We start from the raw sequence: 23,893 nt of genomic DNA, 5'->3' as shown, positions 1-23,893 counted from the left end.
ATATTCATCAACTTGACCATTTCTTTTGAAAGAAATAAAAAACATTTTGGGAAATACACTTGATTTGTCACAGAGTGAGATCAAAGGATTGACATTAATCTCTCTGTAGAGTGAGTACAAGACTGAAGTCAGGATGTGGTTAGTCTTGCTTAGCATTTAGACTGGACTCTGGGGAAAGAGAGCTATCCTTGCTGTTCAAAGCTCAAAAAACAACTCTGAAGCTGACACATTAAAATGCTTAACTATACAGCAGAAAGAAACATTTTCGCAGCTCAGTAAAAACCTGTGTGGCCTCTGTGGCTGATTTCCCTCTTCATTACAACTGTACGGGGTGTGAATTCTTATATAACTCACCCATTTACATTTTTTGAAGTTAAGCATGTTTAACGCGGGGCCACTTGAGTAACAGGCTGTCCGCAAGTGGTAGCTACAGTATGTGAGTCAGAGCCACCCCTCACTCCTCCACACCTCCACCCTCTCGTCCATGTATGGTCACTTCTGGCTCCAAAAAACCACGATAGTGACAGCAGAAATGCCAAACACGAGGCTTGAACATGGGAGTCCACTAACCAATGGTTGATGTTAGGGTGGCTATGTCCATTATTTTATACATTTAAATAATGTATTCGGCCATCCAACAATTTTATGCAGCATCTCTGGCTATCACGGGGGGTGCCAGATATGGTTGCTGAGTACAAGTTTTGGATTCAGTCTCGCACAGTGGAATCAAACCTGGCAACCTCAGTGTAAGGATGTTGTCAGTTAAGCAATAGTTCTAACACATCACATCAATCTACAAAATGTGTTACATTTCTGTCAGTCTACAGGTGAAACAAAGAGTTGTTAGTTTGCATGTTTTTACATTCTGAACAGAGCAGGCTAACCTCCACTCTTCATGCTAACCAAGTCCTTACTCCAACTCTGTACTTCAGCATTTTTACCAAAATGTTAACCATTTCTCTTAAAAGATGGACATAAAAGGCCAATTATTTCATGTTCAGGAAAGAATTGTGTACTTGTCAAGGTAGAAAATGTCCCAAATTGCTGTAGAACACGAAGCAAACCAATGAACTGATGTTAGGTTTGTTTCAGACCAAGGGCCGGACCAGGCGTGTAATAGAACATATAACTGTGAAACTTATTAACTTAAAAATTTCTTAGATTTTCCTTATTGTTATATTAGCTCTCACATACTCTCAACTGCAGTTGGAGTTAAACTGCATGCACGTTTTTTTTATTTAATCTTTATGAATTTGTTATTGAGCATATTGTTAAATGCTTTGATACAGTATACATTTTTTCATCAGTGCACCTTTTGCTCGAGGAAGTGTGTTTTGTAGTGTCAAATAACTCTTCTCATGTGAACAGTTAGAGCTTAAAGGCAAAGTGTTTCCTAAATGGCAGATCTGATAAAAAGCAGATCCACTGCTCATCTTCCCCTAGTGCTAAATGTCTGTTTAGTACTTATGCATCTGTGCTGGAGATAGCCCAGGCCAGAGGCAATATGTTTTTGGTTTGTCTGTCCATCCCATTCTCATGAAAACCGTATCTGGAGGGAATATCTTCAAATTTGGCACAAATGCCCACTTTGACTCATCGAAGGACTGATTAGATTTTGGTGGTCAAAGGTCAAAGATCGAGGTCATTGTGACCTCACAAAATGATTTTGGCCATAACACAAGAGTTTATATGTTAAGTATAACAAAATTTCACACAAACATCTAAAGGGATATAATGATGAAATGATGACATTCTATATCCAGACATTTGGTCAGATACTGAATTGGTGACACTAATCTTTGGTGCCCATCTTGAAACTGTGCTGTTTCATACAACAACACTGCATACAACAGTGGTAATTCTAGTTTGTGGATATTTTCCAGCTGATTCTGTTGAGGAAGCACAGAAATGGCTGATAGGACTAGAACTGCTGAGGAAAGAGACCCTGGAAGCACCAACTCCGGTTCTTGTAGAGAGGTACACACACACACACACACACACACACACACACACACACACACACACAGTTATGGGAGAAAGACTAATCCAGTGATTGATCGCTCTGTGTTTCTTTCTCTCCAGTTGGCTGAGGAAGCAGATGTATTCTGTCAATCAGACCAAAACAAACAGGTACTGTATTATCTGGTTACTTATTTACACTAGCTCTGTACATAAATGATAAAATCAATAGGATTTTTACCATGTAAATTATCACTGGTGTTTTCTAAACTAATCAATTTTCAGTATGTGAGAACCTGTAGAAAACTCGTTGTATTGCATGGCTGCTGATGAGGAAAAAAAGCCCTATCTTTTGTCTAACCTGTTGATAACTGAAGAGATTTTTTTGTAATTACTTTACATAAAATAACATGTATTAAATGCAATAAAAATACAGTAGGTAACTTTAATAAAAATAACTTTTTGTAGCATTTGACATTATATCCAGACATTAGCACATGAGACAGGTAATCTGTGAAAAACGTCATGTTCCTCTGCATCCTTGTAGTACTTCTAAAGGCATTTGCAAAAATCTGCCGCGGCTGAACGAAAACAAGCAGTTAGAGCTAAGGAGTCTTTAACCCAGCTGTCAATCATGTCAATCACTGCACGTGAACTGCGGTCAAACTGTCAAACTACTGTAGGCAGCGTTGATGAAATTTGAATCAAGATTCTGTTACTCCATTGCGTTTTTCTCACCTCAAATGTTTTCAGAAACATATTTTTGTGTACTGCTTAGCCGTAAAATGAGAAAGTTTGTGACCCGACAGCCGTGTTAAAAAAATCAATCCAAAACAAAGCACCACTCACCATTAAGAGCAAACTTTCCCATTACCAAAATCTAAATAAATCTGTCTCATGTAGTGTCTAGATATAGTGACAGTTACAGCGTATATGACAAAAAGTTATTTTTATAAAAGTTACCAACTGCAGCTTTAAAGATCATGTTCATGGGCCAGATGCACACGTGATGAGTACATTCTTTTTGTTTCCTTCCCAGCATCTCCATGAAGGAGCTGAAGGCTCTGCTAGCTTTGCTCAACTACAAGGCCCCCAGCTCTCGTACTCTCAAAGACAAATTCCTGGTACTCTTGTTTTCTTCATTGTACATGTCACATTCTCATCGTTGTTGTGTTTGATTAATTCTAATCTAAAATTTTTAGACACCTCTGCCGCTCAGGCCTTAGAAACACACCTCCATGAATAAACCTATTTAGACAACACAGACATGGACAACCAGAGCTATAATCTATTCCATGATGCAAACTGCAGAATGTCTATCGTATCAGAAACTATCAGTGACTTATTAGACATGACCTTATTTGGAAATAAATATTCCAGCGTGCTGTTGGTACTGTTGTAGTCCAAATCTGTGCCTTTTTGTTCTGCTTTCATAGGAAGTGGGAGCAAAGAAAGACCGCCTGGACTTTGAGCAGTTTCATAAATTATACAACCTTATAATGTTTGAACAGAATGAGGTAAGTCTGAACTAAACACAATAAAGTAAATCTGTATTACTGTACATGTCCTTTTTTCAGCATTTTCAGCATATTATATTTTAAACATAGATCCTTGATGAGTTCAAAAAGGAATCATGTGCTTTTATTCTGGGGTGAGTGCCTGTTTTTCCTCATCTTTGTTTAACACTTGATTTTAACAAACAGTTTGTAGTTTGTGAGCATTGTTTGACTCTGTTTTTACTCTCCTCCATTATACAGTAACACAGATAAACCAGATGCCTCAGCAGTTCTGCTCCATGACTTCCAGCGATTCCTCATCTACCAGCAAAAGGTAAAATACGCTACAATGAGTGATTAGTACAGCGCAAGTTCTTCATTACAGTTGCCAGCTGTGGATAATGGTCTGCATTTTGTCTGTAATAGCTTGATGCACTGGTCTGATACATGTCTGACACTTGCCATCTCCTTTCATTTAGGTCCACCAAAAACAAAGCACACAAATACTGATTTGGACATCGGTTACCATGGCAACAAATGAAGCTTCAAAACATTCGTGTCAGCTCTATTATCTATCTAACTGATTTTTCCACAAGTCACCTAATCAAAAAAACAAAAAACAACAACTACATAAATAAATAACAGAAAATTCCCAGTTTCTCAAAATCCAAAGTGAAACAGCTTTAAAACTAGGTGGCACTGGAATCTGTACAATATTCTTAAGTCAATAAGTTGTGTAAATAAAGATTTAAATTGGTATTGAATATTATATTTTTATCTTAGGATTTTTAACAGGCATAATGATTCATGATAAAAACTCTACATTTGGCAGTACTTGTTTGCAAATATACTGTGGGCCAATGATTTAAAAATCTGTCTTGTATGAGTCAAAATAGATAAAAGTATATGACATCCAGGTTTTGATATCAGTTGGATAGTCCCGAAGCAAACATAGCGAACCAAAGTCAGTGGGCTTTATTGAAGGATTATAGCGATGTGTCGTCATCATCAAAAGGTAATGAGATGGCATTGTGGTAAATAATACTGACAAGCAGGAGCATACAGTAGGAAGGTTAAATAAAATAGAACCCAGAATTGACCCCTGAGGTACTCCAAACCCAGATGTGGATGATGATGAGATGTGATTGAGAACCAGTTTAGGATGATACCAGACATTATGACCTCAAACTTTTGATTCTTAAACAAACAAATTCAAATTGTCATCATCAGTCATTCATCATCATGTGGCTAATGGTGTAATGATGACGTACAGTACAGGCCAAAAGTTTGGACACACCTTCTCATTCAATGCGTTTTCTTTATTTTCATGACTATTTACATTGTAGATTCTCACTGAAGGCATCAAAACTATGAATGAACACATGTGGAGTTATGTACTTAACAAAAAAAGGTGAAATAACTGAAAACATGTTTTATATTCTAGTTTCTTCAAAATAGCCACCCTTTGCTCTGATTACGGCTTTGCACACTCTTGGCATTCTCTCCATGAGCTTCAAGAGGTAGTCACCTGAAATGGTTTTCCAACAGTCTTGAAGGAGTTCCCAGAGGTGTTTAGCACTTGTTGGCCCCTTTGCCTTCACTCTGCGGTCCAGCTCACCCCAAACCATCTCAATTGGGTTCAGGTCCGGTGACTGTGGAGGCCAGGTCATCTGCCGCAGCACTCCATCACTCTCCTTCTTAGTCAAATAGCCCTTACACAGCCTGGAGGTGTGTTTGGGGTCATTGTCCTGTTGAAAAATAAATGATCGTCCAACTAAACGCAAACCGGATGGGATGGCATGTCGCTGCAGGATGCTGTGGTAGCCATGCTGGTTCAGTGTGCCTTCAATTTTGAATAAATCCCCAACAGTGTCACCAGCAAAACACTCCCACACCATCACACCTCCTCCTCCATGCTTCACAGTGGGAACCAGGCATGTGGAATCCATCCGTTCACCTTTTCTGCGTCTCACAAAGACACGGCGGTTGGAACCAAAGATCTCAAATCTGGACTCATCAGACCAAAGCACAGATTTCCACTGGTCTAATGTCCATTCCTTGTGTTTCTTGGCCCAAACAAATCTCTTCTGCTTGTTGCCTCTCCTTAGCAGTGGTTTCCTAGCAGCTATTTGACCATGAAGGCCTGATTCACGCAGTCTCCTCTGGTGACTCGGATGAATTTATCCTCAGAAGCAGAGGTGACTCTTGGTCTTCCTTTCCTGGGTCGGTCCTCATGTGTGCCAGTTTCGTTGTAGCGCTTGATGGTTTTTGCGACTCCACTTGGGGACACATTTAAAGTTTTTGCAATTTTCCGGACTGACTGACCTTCATTTCTTAAAGTAATGTTTTTCTTTAGTTAGCTGATTGGTTCTTGCCATAATATGAATTTTAACAGTTGTCCAATAGGGCTGTCGGCTGTGTATTAACCTGACTTCTGCACAACACAACTGATGGTCCCAACCCCATTGATAAAGCAAGAAATTCCACTAATTAACCCTGATAAGGCACACCTGTGAAGTGGAAACCATTTCAGGTGACTACCTCTTGAAGCTCATGGAGAGAATGCCAAGAGTGTGCAAAGCAGTAATCAGAGCAAAGGGTGGCTATTTTGAAGAAACTAGAATATAAAACATGTTTTCAGTTATTTCACCTTTTTTTGTTAAGTACATAACTCCACATGTGTTCATTCATAGTTTTGATGCCTTCAGTGAGAATCTACAATGTAAATAGTCATGAAAATAAAGAAAATGCATTGAATGAGAAGGTGTGTCCAAACTTTTGGCCTGTACTGTATGTGATTTTTTTTATTTTTTACATCATATTTCATTGCATTTTCCTATTGACCGATATAATACATTTATTAATGTCATCATCATTGGTACCAATTTTTGGCATCAAATTCTAAGCATATCATCCTCAAACTTCACTGTAATGCTTGGTTTTATTCATACCTATTTATGTTCACATGATAGAACAGTGACGGATGACAGTTTCTGCCATCATTTACAGTGAAGAAAAGTGACACATTGTAATTTTAGAAGACAGGCATAATTTCATTTATTGCCTAAATTTCTGTTTACCATTTTGAATGGAACATTAATAAAACATTTTCCAGGTAGACACCAATAACAAATAGCAATGCTAGTTTATACAATAACTTATAACTATTGATAATCTAATAGTCCCACAAACTGTGCGGTCATTTGCTGGATATGCTTAAATATCTGTCTCTTTTTTTCTGTGTCCGTTCATCCTTCAGGAAACCTGGGCCAGTGACCTGAACAAAGTTAGAGAACTGATGACCACCTTCATTGATGACACCATGAGAAAAACCAATGATCCGGAGTTCACCGTCAGTGAGGTATTCTGTTCTGTGTGTGTCTGTAACAGAGAGAGAATATGCAAAGTCATATCAGATTTTGATATTGGTTACTGTATCTGCAAGGTGTTTTAGTCAATCAAAAGTCAATTAAATGAATGCAGTTCAATGACCCAACAAAAATTTTGCATTAAAAGTATGATGAGAATGGTGAGTGGTTAGTTTGAAACATAATGCTGGAAATGATGTTGTTGTTGTTATACTTGAAGTGTTATTATTACTAAAATGAATCATTCAAATCAGGAGGGACTGTGTTAACTCTAAAATCTGAAACATTTCTCCTCCTCTAGTTCCTCAGTTTCCTGTTTTCCAAGGAGAACTCTGTGTGGGATGAGAAGTACTCAGAGATCAGAAACTTGGACATGAACAACCCTCTGTCCCATTACTGGATCAGCTCCTCACACAACACGTCAGTATGACTACACACACACACACACACACACACACACACACACACACACACACACTATAATCTTGGGTGCCCCAAACTATGCTGATTGTAAAGCTCCTCTGTGCTCCTAGGGGGAAGATGTGTGTGAAACATCCATGTTTTCAATGACAGAAATGTTAACTGTATCTGCAACTTGATTGGTTTGCGGTGGCAAACACCTGCAAGGGGGTAATTCTAGTTTAGTTACATGGTTGTTTAGTAAATCACACATTGATGGTGCAGCAATGTATTGAACCTGTTTTCTGACCATTTCACTTGAAGTTAATTGCTAGGCAACAGTTTAGGTCCAAGCGTACTTTCTATCAGCTGACAAGAAAACTATAAAACAGGTTCATTGTCAGCTAATGTAATTTAAATACACTGCAAACATTCAAACAGAAAATTTAAAGGGACCATTTAGTTGTTTTGTTTGTTTACATTGTCAATTCTGGCTTCTCAGGGGCCCTGGGCTGAAAAAAATATTTCAAAGAGGGTACAATACTGAAAAAAGTTCAGGGACCACTGATCTAGCATGTGTACTGTTTTGTGTGTTCTTCAACAGCTACCTGACAGGTGATCAGCTTCGAAGTGAGTCGTCCACAGAGGCTTATGTGCGCTGTCTGCGTCTTGGATGCCGTTGTGTTGAATGTCAGTATAAACCCACCCCATTGTGTTACACTTAGACCATGGATGTATTTTAGCTCACCTGTGGCAGTTACACTAGCAGCATTGGTCAGGACAAATCAATTCGATGAGTGAGGATAAAATGATAATAATAATAAACAATAATTTTATATTTACAACACCTGTTTTTTGTGCTTTGTGTGATACTGAATCTGTTCAGTGGACTGCTGGGAAGGGCCTGGGGAGCCAATAATCTACCACGGCTGGACCAGGACGACCAAGATCAAGTTTGAGGATGTGGTCAAGGCCATTAATAATCATGCTTTTGTCACATCAGAGTAAGAATTACAATTTGTTTTAATACTTTAATACTGTTTTTTGATGCACTAGTGATTTTTACATTTTGATTTTTTTTTTTTTTTTTACAGCTACCCATTGTGTCAATACATTGTCTTTATAAGCATGCTTCTTATCTCTCTCAGGTTCCCACTGATCCTCTCCATAGAGGAGCATTGCCCTCTAGAGCAGCAGCGTCAGATGGCTCGAATTTTCAAGGAAGTGTTTGGAGACAAACTGCTGACTGAACCTGTGGAGCAGATGGCTGAGCAGCTACCTTCACCTACACAGCTGAAGGGCAAGATCATACTTAAGGTATTGTGTGTGTGTGTGTGTGTGTCTAAACATACTGATGTGTCAATGGAATCGGTACATCGATGAGAAAAGGTCTTGTTTTGTTATCATTACTAATGACTGTGCCCTCCCCTTCCTGCTCGTGCAGCACAAGAAGCTCAGTGTGGAGGGAGGAGGAGTAAGTAAGGACTTCAGGAAAGGGCAGAAACAGGGAGATCTGGAGATCTGGGACCCTGTGGACCAGGTACTGTCGGAGGGGTCAAATGGGAATGGCAAGAAAGCTGAGACTCATTTAACTGGTATTAACCTGCATTAACTAACATCAGAATGCTCTGTGTTGAATTGTTTTACATTACACCGAGGGCCTGTGGCACAAAACAAAGTCAACTGCTTTGTGATCCAGATGGTTATCCGCTACCTCAGTTAACTTCTGTTTGGCTATGAGCATGTTTACATGAAAGTGGTGATGATGTTTTGGTGTTCATCATGATCAGACACCATACATTGGTATGCCTCCGTGGCCGGAGGCATTATGTTTTCGAGGTGTCTGTCTGATCATCCGTCTGTCTGTCTGTCTGTCCTTCCGTCGCATTCATGTAGTTGTGATATCTCATGAACAATGTCAAGGAATTTCTTCAATTCTGGAAAAAATGTCCACTTGGACCCAACAATGGAGTGATTAGATTTTGTTGGTCACAATATCTACACAAGGTCACTACACAAGGTCACTTATGCAGCTCCAGGGACAGTCCAGTGCTTCATCTAACCTGTGTATGGCAGTAACAGAAAGTTTCTCTTTATCCGGTTGGGAATCGAATACGCAATCAGCCAAGTAGATGCTCCTTCAGTGTTGGCCAGGACACTAACAGAGTGCAGACATTTGCAGCCCAGACCGCCTTTCAAATGTGGTTTGGGTGATCAGATCTCAAGATGCATTGATGATGGATGGGGTGCATTTATACCTGTACTTAGAGCTGTCCACTTGTGATCCAGTCACCCAGGATGCATATTAACACATGAAAAAACAGGGCTGTAAATTCTATTACATTTAGGTCTGGTTTCACTAAAATTTCGCAGTTAAGTCTTCCTGATGTTAAATATTTTATAGAGCTACATATACAGTATACAGTATGTGTGTTAGAACTACAAACACATTTGTAAATGAGATGTCGAATGCAAGCCTATTGTATGCTGCTCTGAAAGGTTTCCTGTATGAACAGCTTGTTTGCATATGCAGTTAAACATGTACATTTTCATTTCTCCTTCTCAGCGGTGGAACAGGCACTACTGTGTGATCTCTGATGACAAGCTATACTATGCAGAGGAGTACGAAGACGAGGACGAAGATCCCAGGAAGGTAAAAGAGAGATCGGAAAGTCAACAGAATTTGAATACTTTTTTAAAAAAAAATTTATTATTAACTTTAAGCTGTTTCATGTAAAATATAACAAGTCCACAAGTGTTATAATCAAAACATAAAGATCAGTGAAACATATCAATAAGAGGCAGTAAGGTTATGATTTTTATTGGATCAACTGTAAGGTTAAAGGTACCCAGTGAAATTGTTGACCACTGGTAGTGCTATGGAGTATTAAGTGTATGGTAAAATATGGAGTTTTTATGAGTGAGTTCCCTTATAACTTATATGGTGCTGGTAATGCACCGAGAAATGCAGCGAAGTGCTTATAGATGGGATTGGAAAGAGGAAGAGTGCTGGCCAGCAGACATGAGCCCTTTTTAAATAGGAATTGTGCACATTTGCAGGACAACCCAATCAGTCTTTTTTCAGCATTGGTAGTATAAAAACAAAATTGGGGAGTGCAGCAAAATGCTGCCTACCTACTTTTGTTTATACAGCATGCGCCTTTTTCGGCGTCCTTCCACAATTCTCTCGTAAATCGTCTCGTTCTTCACCGTCCCTGTCATTTGACGGTTAATGGCCTCTTCATTTGTGAGGGCAAGGAGGGCACGCAATTTCTTGTCTCTCCAGTTGCTCATCTTTACAGTAGTGTCAGGCTTGCGTTCCCCTCTTGCTACTAGCTGCTCATTCCTGCTATCAGCTGTTTCCTGCTTATCCACCGCCAGTGGGTTGCACGTGTGGCATCATCAACAGCTCCTCCCACAAGTCATCAACAGCCCCTCCCGTGGCAGAAAGGTGCCTCATTCTTTTTAAACCAAAATGATCCACCAATATGACTACCCTAACAGGCAGAAAATTGGGCACCTCTGATCAACTTGCCAATTCAGCTCTGTGTGTCTAAACGCTCGCATCTTGCCAGCAAAACGGCCCAACATTCGTCAAAAATCTGGCAGTGTAGAAGGGGCTATGGATTTAACAGTGCAGGTGTCAAAATAGTAAAAAATCAGCTTTGTGAATGTTTTATACATTAAATGTCAGGTGCCCACAATGCATTAGTGTGAGAAACACAGAATGTTAACATAACTTCAGGCTATATTTAACCAAAATCATTTTCTGATATGATTGTAATTATGATTATTGTTATTATTATTATCTAAGGTTTAGACTTTAGTCACATGACTTGGACTCGATTCAGACTCGAGCCACAAATCTGATGACTTTAGACTTGATTTAACATGGGGGCCTAAAATTACAGACCAAGATGCAACAACTTCCATTTTCCTTTGACATTTGAAGTTAAACAAAGAACAGTAATTCGAACTGTATGTTAACGTAGTTAGCGAGCTTAAGCTTAGCTAACATTAGCTTAACAGCTAAGGAACTTTTTAACAAATTTGTGTTAACAATTAGATGCAAATTTTAAAAAGTAATCATAATTTTTGGAAATTCAATATTGGTATTACATTTGGTAAAGAACACATTATGAGTTGTTCAGGACTCGGGGCTTGACTTAGGACTTGCAAAACAATCACTTGGTCCCACCTCTGATTAATTATCATCAAAGGCTGGGCCCAACAGTGATACAGGAAAATATGGGAGAAACAGGTTGTAGAATGATATATTGGTCAGTGATAATTTTCTTATAAACAAGAAGAAGAACCAATAACAAAGTGTGTATTTACAACCAGTGTTGTTCATATCTTTCTCAGTACCAGGACATGCACTGTTCAGAGCCATGGTTTCATGGTCACATGAGAGAGGGCAGGGTGATGGCTGAACGACTGATCCAGGATTACTGTGCAGAGACTGGGGGAAGAGACGGCACCTTCTTGGTTCGACCGAGCGATACCTATGTCACAGACTTCACCCTCTCCTTTTGGTACAACTTCCAATTTGTTTGGTCTTGTGGCCAGCTTCAGCAAAAACTTAAGGACTGTAGTTTGTCATGTAATACACAGTCCAATTACAGGAAATACCTCTTCCAAAGGCTATGGCCCATAAAGGTTTGGCTGAACCTGTGCCTCCTCTTAAAATGAGATGATTCACCACAATGTAATGGAATACCGTACAGATTCATTTTTTTCTCCAGAATTGTGCAGAAGATTGCTACATTTGTCAGCCATATTTTGTCCCAATCTTAGCACATCCCTTGCCTCTATGTTGTGTACGTTCACATCATGCAGGATGTCCCGATTCTTGTTGGGATAGAGGTGTAGGGAGAACTGTAAGGGCTATATGGCATGGTTTTTCAGAGACACCCTCCAAACTGAGTGTTATGAGAAATAATTGGCAAAATGGTTGCATAAGCAACAAAAGAAATCCACAAATGGATTTTGTTCATTAATAAGGATTTAATAATTACAGCAACAATCATATTATCTTAGTTTAATGTTGTTTCAGTGTCTTATGGGCCTTATTTATTACAAATAACAAAACGAAATCATTCAGGCACTGTATATAATAAGCCAAGCTCAAGTGTAGTGCAAGTTTGTGATTCAACATATTCCAATCTAGGGAAAACCTTCCTAACCTGTTGTCATGGGTCAACTCATTTCACCATTCTAATTTGAATTTAAATCACCAAAATCAAATTATTCAGCAGTATCTGAATTCCCAAACTATATCCAAGTACCCCAGGGTCAGGAGGAGCTAAATTGTAGACTGTGCAAAAGTGTAATATATTTTCATCAATTGTATGTTGCTGTAAGCATGCGTCTTCTGCATGTATTTCAGGCGCAGTGGGAGGGTCCAGCACTGTCGTATCCGCTCGGGCACAGAGGGGGGACACACTTACTACTACCTGACGCCAAACCTGCATTTTGCCACCGTGTACGCCGTGATCCAGCACTACAGAGAAAACCCGCTGCGTTGCCAAGACTTTGAACTGCGCCTCACTGACCCTGTACCACAGCCCAACCCACATCTACAAGAAGGGTTTGTATTATATGAACAAACATGAGTCTGATACATCACAGGAGACTTAATACATTAAAAATCATTCAAATAAAGCTAGCGATTAATTATGATATCTTGATAACATTTTTGTACATGAAAGCATTCATTCTATATTCCCATTTAGGGAAAACACTTTTTCACTCTTAAGCCAACAAATACTATTGTTTATTATGATTAATGATATGATTATATAAATTAGTCTTTCTGTGTCTAGTACTGAGATATCGTAGGTTGCAGATATGTTTAGCTTAGCGTAGCATGTGGCCTCCAACACCTTCAAATAGGTTTTACTTACATGTATTATCTTGTTGTTTGGTAAGGTTGCCACCAAAGCACCAAGATTCACCTGTAATTTTGGTCATGGTTAAGTTACTAGAGTGGCAAAGGCTGACTTTTAGCCTGCGATGGTCTATGGTTTATGGGAAACTGTTCTCCTAATACTCCTCCTGTTGGACTCATAATGGACAGTTTAAAAGAAAGGATCAGACTTAATGCAGCAGAGCAATACATTGTCTTTTTTTTATTTCACACATTCATCTTCTTCATTTACACATAGTGCCTGCATTATCCACAATGCAACTTGACCAGCAGCAATTTTTTCAGGGATTTGGGTCTGCTATGCTAACAGCTGCTAATGTAGCCTCAAGTACAAATGAGGAGCGAGCTACAGAGACCTGGTAACCAGAGGTTGGGGACTTGAATCACATGATTTAATTTGAATTGAGTCGGACTCAAGTCACAAATTTTAGGACCTGAGACTTGCTTGACCAACATTGACGAAAGACTTAACTTGACATTTAGTTGGTATTCATGACTTGAGACTTGACTTAGACTTGAGACAAATGACACGAAAGGACTTGTCTTTTTTTATGCATCCGCGCTGGCGATAGCTGTGGTAGGAGGCATTATGTTTCAGGTTGTCCGTCCATCCATCCCAATCTTATGAACTTGATATCTGAAGAACGCCATTGGGGAATTTCTTGCTCACTTTGACTCAACGGTGATCTCATTAGAATTTGGTGGTCAGAGGTCAAGGTCACTGTGACCATGTGCCCATCTCATTTTGTGAATGCGATATCTCAAAAGACCTTGAGGGAGTTTCCTCAAATTTGGCATAAACGTTCACTTGGACTCAAAAAGGAATTGATTAGAAATGTAGTGGTCAAAGGTCAAGGTCACTGTGACCTCACAAAACATGTTTGTGGCCATAACTCAGGAATTCATACGCTAATGGTGACAAAATTTCACACAAATGTCGAATAGAACAAAATGATGAAGTGATGACATTTGACAGGTTCGTGGAGGCATACATCCACCAGGTGGTAATTCTAATTTAATTAAATATTTGTATCAGATATTGAGAAGTCAGTGACATGACAACTTGCAACATCCCAGTTCCTCTACTAAAACAAGCTAGAAAGCTAAGGCTTGACCAGATCATCAGAACTGTATATGTTACCAACTTACCAAGTTGTGACTTGCTTCATCTGAACAGTGACTTGACTTGTCATGCTTGAGTTAGGCCCACAGCAGAAACTTATTTTGACTTGGTTCTCACCAGAGTAACTTAAGACTTGAAACTTGCACTTGTGTGACTTACTCCCATCTCTGCTGGTAGCCATGTTTAACTCAACACCCCCAGGTGGAGTGGAGTTTCGGTTCTGTGCTGGTGTGAAGTTCATTACAATCATCATTGTTCATACAGTGGGATTTAATCAGGTTTCATAATCACCAAGGGCCATAGAATTTTCCCATCCCACTGACAAGCACCTGAAGTTGCTTCTACAATGTGTTCAGAGGGTACAATGAATGATTTTCATACTGATGTTGGTTTGGTATAGCTTCACCTCTCACATTTGCTTTGTGTCAACTGCACATGCATTCCTTCTATTTTTCACTTCCACTCTCATACACCCACAAAAGGTCAGTAAGTCTCTCTCCTCTCTCTTTCTTCACTTTATTTTGAATCCATCTGAATAAACGTTACTGACATTAAAGGAACAATACCTCTTTTGTCAAAGCGGCATATTGTAGTGTCATCTAATACCACTGACATATGATAGAATACTTGTATTTTTGATAACACACACACATACACTAATACGTAACTGGTGTGTGTGTGTGTGTGTGTGTGTGTGTGTGTTGTGCAGGTGGTTCTACAGCAACCTAAGCAGAGGTCAGGCAGAGGATTACCTGCTGAGGATTCCTAGAGATGGAGCGTTCCTCATCCGGCAGAGAGAAGGAGAGCCAGACTCTTTTGCCATCACATTCAGGTGCAATGACACCCAAGATTTTATTTCTCTTTGTTTTTTGTTTTTTTTTTGTATTGATCATCTCTGTCTTTCAGAGGTGATGGTAAGGTGAAACATTGTCGGATCCAGAAGGAGGGCAGCATGTATCTGCTGGGCACCACAACAGAGTTTGAGAGCCTCGTGGAGCTGGTCAACTACTTCAAGAAGAAGCCACTGTATCGCAAGATCAAGCTACGTTACCCAGTCACCCCTGAGCTGGTGGACCACTTCAGCACAGTGAGTTACTGTAGGAAACATACAGAGACTAGAGACAATGTTAAGAATTCCTGTAGAAACATTTACTGTAGCAGCAAATAGTAATAGAAAAGACAAATAGTTTGAATCAACACATTTTACAGACGTGTAACCAACAAGCCAGAACAAATTAAAATTATTGTCGCCAGTGTGTCCTATCCATCCACTTTTATTTTGCTCAATGTTTAAGTCCTGCTACTGTACGTCTAATGCTAATATCAGATATGTTTCAAAACATGTTATCTGCACTGATCGGTACCTAACAGTGTATTGTGCTAACACAGGAGAAAGGCTGTGCCTCTCTGTATGAGGTGAAGACATATGTGGAACCTAACGAGATTGAGCCCTCACTGGTGTGTATACAACACTATACTCTGTCAGCCAGGGCTGTCTGTTCTTCTGTGCGGTTTCCTTTAGTAAAGACATTCATGATTGTGTGCGTTTGTCTCCTTTAGCCTCAAAGTACAGTCAGGGCTATATATAGCTACCAGGCTGAAAGGCCAGATGAGCTCAACTTCAGTAAAGGAGCTTTGATACACAACGTAACAAAGGAAAGTGATGGATGGTGAGTCCACCCACACACATGGAAAGCAACAGGCTTCATCAAAGATTGATTCTGAGTCTTACTGCTCACTTTATTTCCCTGCATCATGCATATCCATCTGCAATATTTGGCTAGCATTGCCAACTGCAAAACCACACAAGAACAAATAAGACTGTTTACATTGTTCTCCTTGTTCTACTCGCTACAGGTGGAAAGGTGACCATGGTGGAAAGTTGCAGCTGTACTTCCCATCTAACTATGTAGAGGAAGTGTCCAGCAGCACTAAACCTGAGACCAAAGGACAGGTGAAGATTAGAGTTTAAATCACAGTTTAAATGGAGGTCCATCAGCATAGCAACTGACTAAAAATAATCTCTGCGTATGTGTGATGTGTATTTAAATAGGACATGGAAGACAACCCACTTGGTGAACTTTGCAAGGGTGTTGTGGACATCTCCAAGTGCAACATCCAAAATTGTGAGTTATTTGAGTGTCTGCTACATACTTTACATCCACAAAACCTTGAGGTTGAGTGCAAACACAAGTTTTTACTATCCTACACTGATGTTGTGTTTCCCAGGTAAACAACTAAATTAATATGTATATACATATATATATATATGTAGTTAAAGGTTAAAGATCTTGCACACAATTGATATATTTCTCTCAAATTTTGGTCGTAAATTTGTTAAATTTCATTTAAGTTTTTGTTAACAAGATATATTTTTAGATCGTTGATGAAAAACTTTGGTCATAGTTTTTGTCCCAAAAATTAACACTGCACAACACGATGCCACAGATGTCGCAGGTTTTGAGGGAGCATGCCATTGGCATGTTGACTGCAGGAATGTCCACCAGAGTTGCTGTTTCAGATTCAGATTTCAGATTTTATTTGCACACCACACAGAATCAACATGTGTCAACAGTTACACGAGTACAAGACACAATTGTGTGGAGTGCCAGGTCTCCCATGAAGCTATTTAAAGCTTATGGTGGGAGCCTGATCAGGAAGATGAGTCAAGATGTATAGCAGTGACATGGTGCAGACACAAAACAAAAACACACAGGACAAATCAACATACATTCCCAGATCAGTGAAGGATACTATACATATGAATTAAGCATTTTTTGTTTCAGTTTCTTCTTAAAAACAGAGATGGATTTAGATGTTTTCAGACTCTCATCGAGCCCATTCCAGATCTGCGGCCCCCTGGTTGTTATGCTTAGACTAGTGCATTTCAGTTGTCTTTTTTTTACCGTGTATAAGATGTGTATTTCTGGTATTATAAATATGCGTGGGGCGGCTGACTGGGATGAGCTTGGAGAGTCTTGGATTCAAGTTATGGACAACTTAGTACATTGTAGAAGCATTTTGATGAACATTGAACTCAGCAAGCCTCAGGAGATTATAGTTGTGGAAGAGGGAACGTGTGGGAGTGTTATAACCAGACCAGGTTATGGCTTGTATAATTTTCTTTTGTAAACTTTCTAATTTCTTCAGGTGACTAGGGAAGTTGTTGCATCAAATAATATTACAATAATTGATATGAGGCTCAAACAAGGTTTTGTATAAGATAAGGAGAGCAGGAAAAGGAAGGAAATATCGAAGTTTGAAAAACAGACCAACATGTTTAGACAATTTAGTTAACAGATGCTCAATGTGACATTTGAAGTTGAGTGACTCATCTATGAAGACCCCCAAGAATTTTGTTGACTTTACTCTTGTCAACTCCTTTCCATCAATCTTGAGATGGATATGATCCACTGTTTTTTTTGTGAGAGTGGAATACAATAAAGTTAGTCTTGCTGATGTTAAGCGATAATTTATTACATTTAAACCAGGTATCTACTTTTTGTAGTTCAGCATTAAATAGATCTTGAAGCTCATGTGAGTTGTTATGGGACAGGAATAAATTTGTATCGTCAGCAAATATAACTTTATGCAGTAATTTAGAGGAATTAACAAAATCATTAATATAAAGGATGAAGAGCAATGGTCCCAAAATTGAACCTTGGGGGACCCCGTATTTGACATTAATTTTTTGAGACTGATAGTTGTATATGTCAACATACTGTTGTCTACAATGTAAATAGCTACTGAACCATTTGAGGGCCAGTCCTCTGATACCATAGTGGTATAATTTCCCCAGTAAGATGTTAAAGTCGATGGTGTCGAAGGCCTCTGAGAGGTCCAGAAAAACACCCACTCCACAGTTTCCTCGATCAATAGCGTCATAAATTTTTTCTATAAGGTCTAAAATTGTCATACAAGTTGTATTCTTTTTTCTGAAACTGTACTGAGAGCTGGTGAGTATATTATGCTTTTCAAGATATTTGCTGAGTCTGTTATAAACTCTCTCGAAAATCTTTGAGATAGCAGACAAGACAGATATTGGACGATAGTTGGTGATACTATTTTTATCACCAGATTTATAAATTGGTATTACTCTTGCAATTTTGGTCATCTTCGGCACCACGCCAGAGAGAAATGATAGATTTATACAATATGCAAGTGATTTGGTGACAGCAGGGGCTATTGCTATCAAGATTTTGCTACAGATTCCATCCACACCAGCTGTACGAGAGTTGTTCAGCTTCTTGATGGTTTCATATACCTCATTTCCATCAGTCGGTTTCATGAAAAAGGAGTTAGGATAGTCCCCTGTGAGATACCGGTTAAGTCCCCTGTGAGATACTGGTTATAAACTAAATGTTCATCTCACTACCATAAGATGTCTTTAGTGTTTTTTTTTCTTGAAACCAGCTTCACAAAGGCACAAGTCTGTTATGATGATGAACTGCTGTCAGGTCAAGACCGTGAGGATGATTAGCATGCAGATGAGCCTCCCTGAGATGTTTCAAGCAGTTTTGCAAACCAGTTGTTGCATCAGCCGTTTAGGTGGCTGATCTTAGAGGATCTTGCAGGTGTGAGGACGGTTGGATGTACTGCCAAATTCACGAAAACGACATTGGAGACATCTTAAAGTAGTGAAATAACATTCAGTTCATTGGCAACAGCTCTGGTTGACATTCCAGCAGTCAGCATGCCAATGGCACGCTCCCTCAAAACTTGGGACATCTGTGTCATTCTGTTGTGTGATCAAACTGCACATTTTAGAGTGGCGTTTTATCATGACCATCCTAAGGCACACCTCTGTACTAATGATGCAGTTTACCAGCATCTTGATATGCCACACCTGTCAGGGGGATGGATGATCTTAGAAAAGGAGAAGTGCTCAAGGATTTGTGACCAAAATTTGAGAGAAATATATCTATTGACTACATGAAAAAGCCTTAGACCTTTAACTTAAAATTGTGAAAAATGGAACCAACAACAGAGTTGCATTCAACTTTTGTTCAGTGTTTATAAATATACATGAAGAAAAAGAAAAAGCATCTTCCTCCCAGCTTTTGTCTGGCACATTACTTAATTTCCTTCCACTACTACCACAATGAGTAGAAAGAGCATGAAGCCACTGGTGTGTTATATACTCATGAGTTTCAATTTTTGTTTGTATTTTGTGTGCATGCACTTGCAATCTGGTCATTAAAGCATTGCTCCTCTAGTGGTCACAAACCCCAAAGTGTACCATTAAAGGAAAATATGAAAATAGCATGAGAGATGATTCCAAAACTGAAGTTTCCCGACAACAAGAACTTTCAGAGAAGGGGTTAGCCAGTGACTGTGAATTATCTCTTTGCAGGCCATTTAGGCTATTCCCACATTAAAGAATTAGGTCTTTGCATCTGGAGTGCTGCACATGCTGCATCACAAATATGTCTTCCCATGGTTTAATCTGTAAAAATCAGCTGAATCCCAAAGTCAAAATGGGAATTTGAATTTGCATTGTTTATATACAAATATGTGAGTTGTTCATCCCTCCTCACTCTCCCTCACTGTGCCTCTTGTCCTCTCCCCTTGTTTCTAGTGAAGAATGGTAAAAATGGGAAGCCCAACGTGTTGACCCTGCAGGACGTGGAGCAGGACAGTCTGCAGTTTGACCTGGCAGCAGATGCTCTGGAGGAGTTGTTTGAATGGTACCAAGTGGCCTGGGACATTACTCAGAGAGAGATGAGCAAGCAGTATAACAGGGAACAAGAGGTTAGTATCTCATGTTATACAGTGATACATGTAGAGGGAACATCTGGTATTTATAAACTGTGGTTTTACATGTTGGCAGTCTGTCAGTGGACCAAGTTTTTTTTGCTTGTAATAAGAAAAAAAACCTTGCTCCACTGGCAGATTTTTCTACTTATTTCAAGTGAAAATTTACTTGAAACAAGTGAAAATTGCCTAAAAACAAGTAACTTTTTAGGTGATGAGTCTTATTTTAAGTGTAATGAGATTTTTTTTGACTAGAAATGAGACATTTTGACTAGAAATAAGACAAATATTCTTGGTAAGATTTTGAGTTTTTGCAGTGTGTCATGCTACTTCAGACTAAATCTAAGGACAGTATGAGATTGAAAACAGACCACATACTGTTTAACCACAATGGGGTGTTTTACTGGTGGTCTTGCAGCATCACTGTGCAAACAGGAAGTGGCTGTTTTTCTGTCCAATCTCAGATCAGACAGCAGGAGGAAGTGGAGAAGAAGGCGGAGGTTGCCATGGAGATGTCGGACCTAGTGGTCTACTGTCAGCCACGTAGCAAGGAGAAGGACCGCTTTGGTAAACACATGCACATACTGAACACAAACACCTGTGAACATAAGCAGGATGATGATGGGAGAACAGCTACAGTTAACAAACTTTACCAGAGCTTTGCAGTGGAAATATGCAAATGTAAACAGTCTGAATGTGTTAAGTTTAAGAACAGGCTAGTTTTAACATTACTTTAAATTTCAGATATTGTCTACTCAGTGAGACATTCTTTCAGTATGATTAAAGGGAAACTTTGCCAAGTTTCAACTAGCTTTGTATCATAACAGTGTGTATATTAATATCAGGTTTTCTATAGCTATAGTGGTTTTATGCACCCTGTATTGAACGTGTTCACTCTCTGCGTGTAATTATCATGTTTTTTAGACCACAATAATTGAACTTTGCCACTCGCATTATTTGGGTGTCTTTAGTTCATTTTATTAGGACAGTATTCTTTATATAAGACATTTGTAAGAAAATACACCAGGAGTTATTAATGTAATAACACATAAGAGACAAAGAGACACATCTGTATGTCCAAGTGTAGAATCTGTCAAGTCAGAATGGGCTGAATAAATTTGCCTGAGTGTAGCTAAAGAGGAGACAGCTTCATTAACCGGCCTGCTAGCTAACTAACCAGCAGGCACAGTAACAGTGATATGTTCAGATAAACCTCTTGATGCTAGATAATCTTGATAGTTTTCGCCATAGAGCTTTCAAGGGGCTTTCCTGTCCTGGAAAGTGACTGAAAAAAGGTTTGTTCTTATTGACAGAAGCAAGCTTCCAGCTTCAAGCTGTATCCCCCAGCTTCCAGTTTTTATGCTAAACAAAGCTAAGCTAACTATCTCCAGGTAGCAATGGCGGAAAGTAACTAAGTACATTTACGCATGATTTGTACTTGAGTACAGTTTTAGGACGCTGTGTAAAACCTAAATAAAAACGACGAGAATCACATTAGCTTTAAATTAAAAGTTGGATGTCGTTAAAAAGATGTGGGTCCCTTCATCGCCTTTTAGAAAAAACTCCACACCAAACCTGACTCTACTCATCTGACATCCCAGAGGAACTGGACTTAAGCGGCATAATTATTTCTTCCTCATCCCAACCTTAATTTTTTTTCTCTTGATTTAATGTATTAATTCTACTCTTACTTATTTACTTGATGCTAAGTTATTTATTTTTGGTTTTGTTATCTTTGTATGGGCAGGTAAGTCCATCATGTTCTGTCTACTGGTTTATGTTGTGGAACATTAAGTTACAGCCCTGTACCATTTCACAATTTCAAAAATGCCTCGATTCAAATTACATGTGGGGGAAAACACTTCAATAAAAACAGAATGCAGTGATTTGGAAATGCTTTTTGACATTTAATGGAATATAGTACACACACAAGATATTTAACGTTCAAACTGATAAACATGTTTTTTGCAAATAAACGCTCATTCTGAATTAGATGCCTGCACTTCCCAACTTTTTTGTAACAAATTCAGAATGAGGGTATATTTACAAAAACAAAAGCTTATCAGTGTGAACCTTAAATATTTCGTCTTTGGACTGTATTCAACTGAATATGAAAACAAAAAGATTTGCAAATCATTGCATTCTGTTTTTATTTACGTTTTATTTAGCGTCCCAACTTTTTTGGAATCAGGGTTGTGTTTGTCCTTAACTCGAGTATTTCTATCTTATGCTGTTCTGTTCTCTACTTGTATTTATTTAACAGCTGTAGTTACTCTGCAGATTCAGATAAGTAATAAATTTTTACAGATTTCTTAAAACTATAATCCATTACACAAAGAAATGCAATTAATGTGTCACGACATACAAGTTGTAATATAGGCTACAGGTAATGGGCCTACAGGTGACCAGTGAGAAGACAGTGCATTTGTGAAGACTTTTTAGCAGAAAAAATTTTAAATGCAAAAACAGGAAAACTGAATGTTTTGAGCCGAGGCACATCACCTAATTCAGTGAAGATCTCCCTTTACTGTTCTTCAACCACAACTCAAAGTTCCCCCGTAAACAGGATGTTACCACATGGAGAGATGTAAAGACTAGACAGCTTCCTCTGTTACGCCGATCTAAATTTAGAAATACACAAAATTTTGCATAGCGTACATCCACACCACAACAGTCTATCAAGTTACTGTTGTTTCGGTTGTTACATATCTTGTGGTTATTTGCTTGTTAGTCCCCTACCATAACATTAGTATAGTCTAAATGGTTTGGGAGCTCCTGAGGGAATAAGACGAATCATCTATCCTGCCCTGAAGAGGCTGTGCCCTCATAAATCTACTGAGGTTTCTGAAAGATGACACCATTGTCTAATCCTGGCATAACCTACCTCTAAACCGCCCTTGAATTCTACTCTTACCCAAACAATGAGCACATACTCAACGACTTGACCTTGCCTTATATCTACATAGTATTGTATCGGGCTATATTACATGATCTGGCTTGCTCAGTTGACCAGCCATCATCACTGTTTTGTGCTCCACAAAAGCTTGTAGGTGGATTAATGCTTCTGCATTAAATTGTTGCCGTACCTACTGCGTAGGATCTGCGGAGATGTGCACCCTGACTGACATACACCTCCAGGGATGCTGCCAGGAATTTTGGGCCCCATGAAAAAAAAACATTGGCTCCCCCCTGCACAGCTGTCACCCCATCTCTAGGACCTAACTGACCCATTAAAAGCTTTACATAACTCTAACTTTGAAGGCTTGCAACTGTCTTGCTTCTTCTAGTTCAATACTACCAGTACAATATTTACTGCTAGTGAGTTGTACATGCAACAGACTGCATAGAGTATGCTATTCACTATTTGATGCAAGATTAAAAGCCACCATAAAAAATGTGCTAAAGGCCAAAATGGAGAATTCTCTTAACATCAATGAAAGAATTAAAAAAGTAACTTGTATGCTTGTATATTAACTTTTCATTTCAAATAAATTAAGATCATCATCTCAAAATAGTGAAAACAGCAGATTTTTTTTTAAGTCTGTATCTATAGATGTCATTTAACAGCCATAATTCAATCTAAATGAAAGCGTATTTCACAGACTGCTTCTGTCCAGGAGTAGACCTGTGCAATCCACATTATTTTCATAATGATATATTTAGGAAGGGATGTTATCTGTTGCCTCTTTAAAAAGGAGTGAAATACAGGCTAACACTAGTCTGTAGCTAGCTTATTTCACTATGGACATTAAACTAACAGGTTCATTTCTACCACTCACAGACTATAGGCTACCCACCTCTCTTGGAGAAAAACATATTGACACCCTTTCTTTTGCCTCTCCTCTCTCTCCTTTCGCTCTTTCCT

At 39.0% G+C, this 23,893-nt stretch overlaps 1 protein-coding gene across 1 annotated transcript in view; it reads left to right on the top strand.

Moving 5' to 3' along the window:
* Nucleotides 1-23,893, top strand: part of plcg2 (phospholipase C, gamma 2) — a 45,029-nt gene that overhangs the window by 10,602 nt on the left and 10,534 nt on the right. Inside the window, exons 4-26 of the mRNA XM_049573713.1 lie at nucleotides 1,884-1,977; nucleotides 2,083-2,130; nucleotides 2,999-3,083; nucleotides 3,396-3,476; nucleotides 3,567-3,610; nucleotides 3,717-3,789; nucleotides 6,715-6,816; nucleotides 7,125-7,243; nucleotides 7,827-7,912; nucleotides 8,109-8,226; nucleotides 8,371-8,539; nucleotides 8,667-8,762; nucleotides 9,789-9,875; nucleotides 11,588-11,757; nucleotides 12,612-12,812; nucleotides 14,984-15,106; nucleotides 15,181-15,361; nucleotides 15,664-15,732; nucleotides 15,835-15,944; nucleotides 16,132-16,228; nucleotides 16,328-16,400; nucleotides 19,853-20,025; nucleotides 20,493-20,595. Of these exons, the coding sequence (XP_049429670.1) occupies nucleotides 1,884-1,977; nucleotides 2,083-2,130; nucleotides 2,999-3,083; nucleotides 3,396-3,476; nucleotides 3,567-3,610; nucleotides 3,717-3,789; nucleotides 6,715-6,816; nucleotides 7,125-7,243; nucleotides 7,827-7,912; nucleotides 8,109-8,226; nucleotides 8,371-8,539; nucleotides 8,667-8,762; nucleotides 9,789-9,875; nucleotides 11,588-11,757; nucleotides 12,612-12,812; nucleotides 14,984-15,106; nucleotides 15,181-15,361; nucleotides 15,664-15,732; nucleotides 15,835-15,944; nucleotides 16,132-16,228; nucleotides 16,328-16,400; nucleotides 19,853-20,025; nucleotides 20,493-20,595 (2,502 nt within the window). The remainder of the gene's footprint in view (nucleotides 1-1,883; nucleotides 1,978-2,082; nucleotides 2,131-2,998; nucleotides 3,084-3,395; nucleotides 3,477-3,566; nucleotides 3,611-3,716; nucleotides 3,790-6,714; nucleotides 6,817-7,124; nucleotides 7,244-7,826; nucleotides 7,913-8,108; nucleotides 8,227-8,370; nucleotides 8,540-8,666; nucleotides 8,763-9,788; nucleotides 9,876-11,587; nucleotides 11,758-12,611; nucleotides 12,813-14,983; nucleotides 15,107-15,180; nucleotides 15,362-15,663; nucleotides 15,733-15,834; nucleotides 15,945-16,131; nucleotides 16,229-16,327; nucleotides 16,401-19,852; nucleotides 20,026-20,492; nucleotides 20,596-23,893) is intronic.

Source organism: Epinephelus fuscoguttatus, linkage group LG4 (assembly GCF_011397635.1).
Source record: "Epinephelus fuscoguttatus linkage group LG4, E.fuscoguttatus.final_Chr_v1".
Taxonomy (NCBI): Eukaryota; Metazoa; Chordata; class Actinopteri; order Perciformes; family Serranidae; genus Epinephelus; species Epinephelus fuscoguttatus.
The sequence above is the reverse complement of the archived record's forward strand: the minus strand, read 5'-3'. Positions and strand labels throughout refer to the sequence as shown.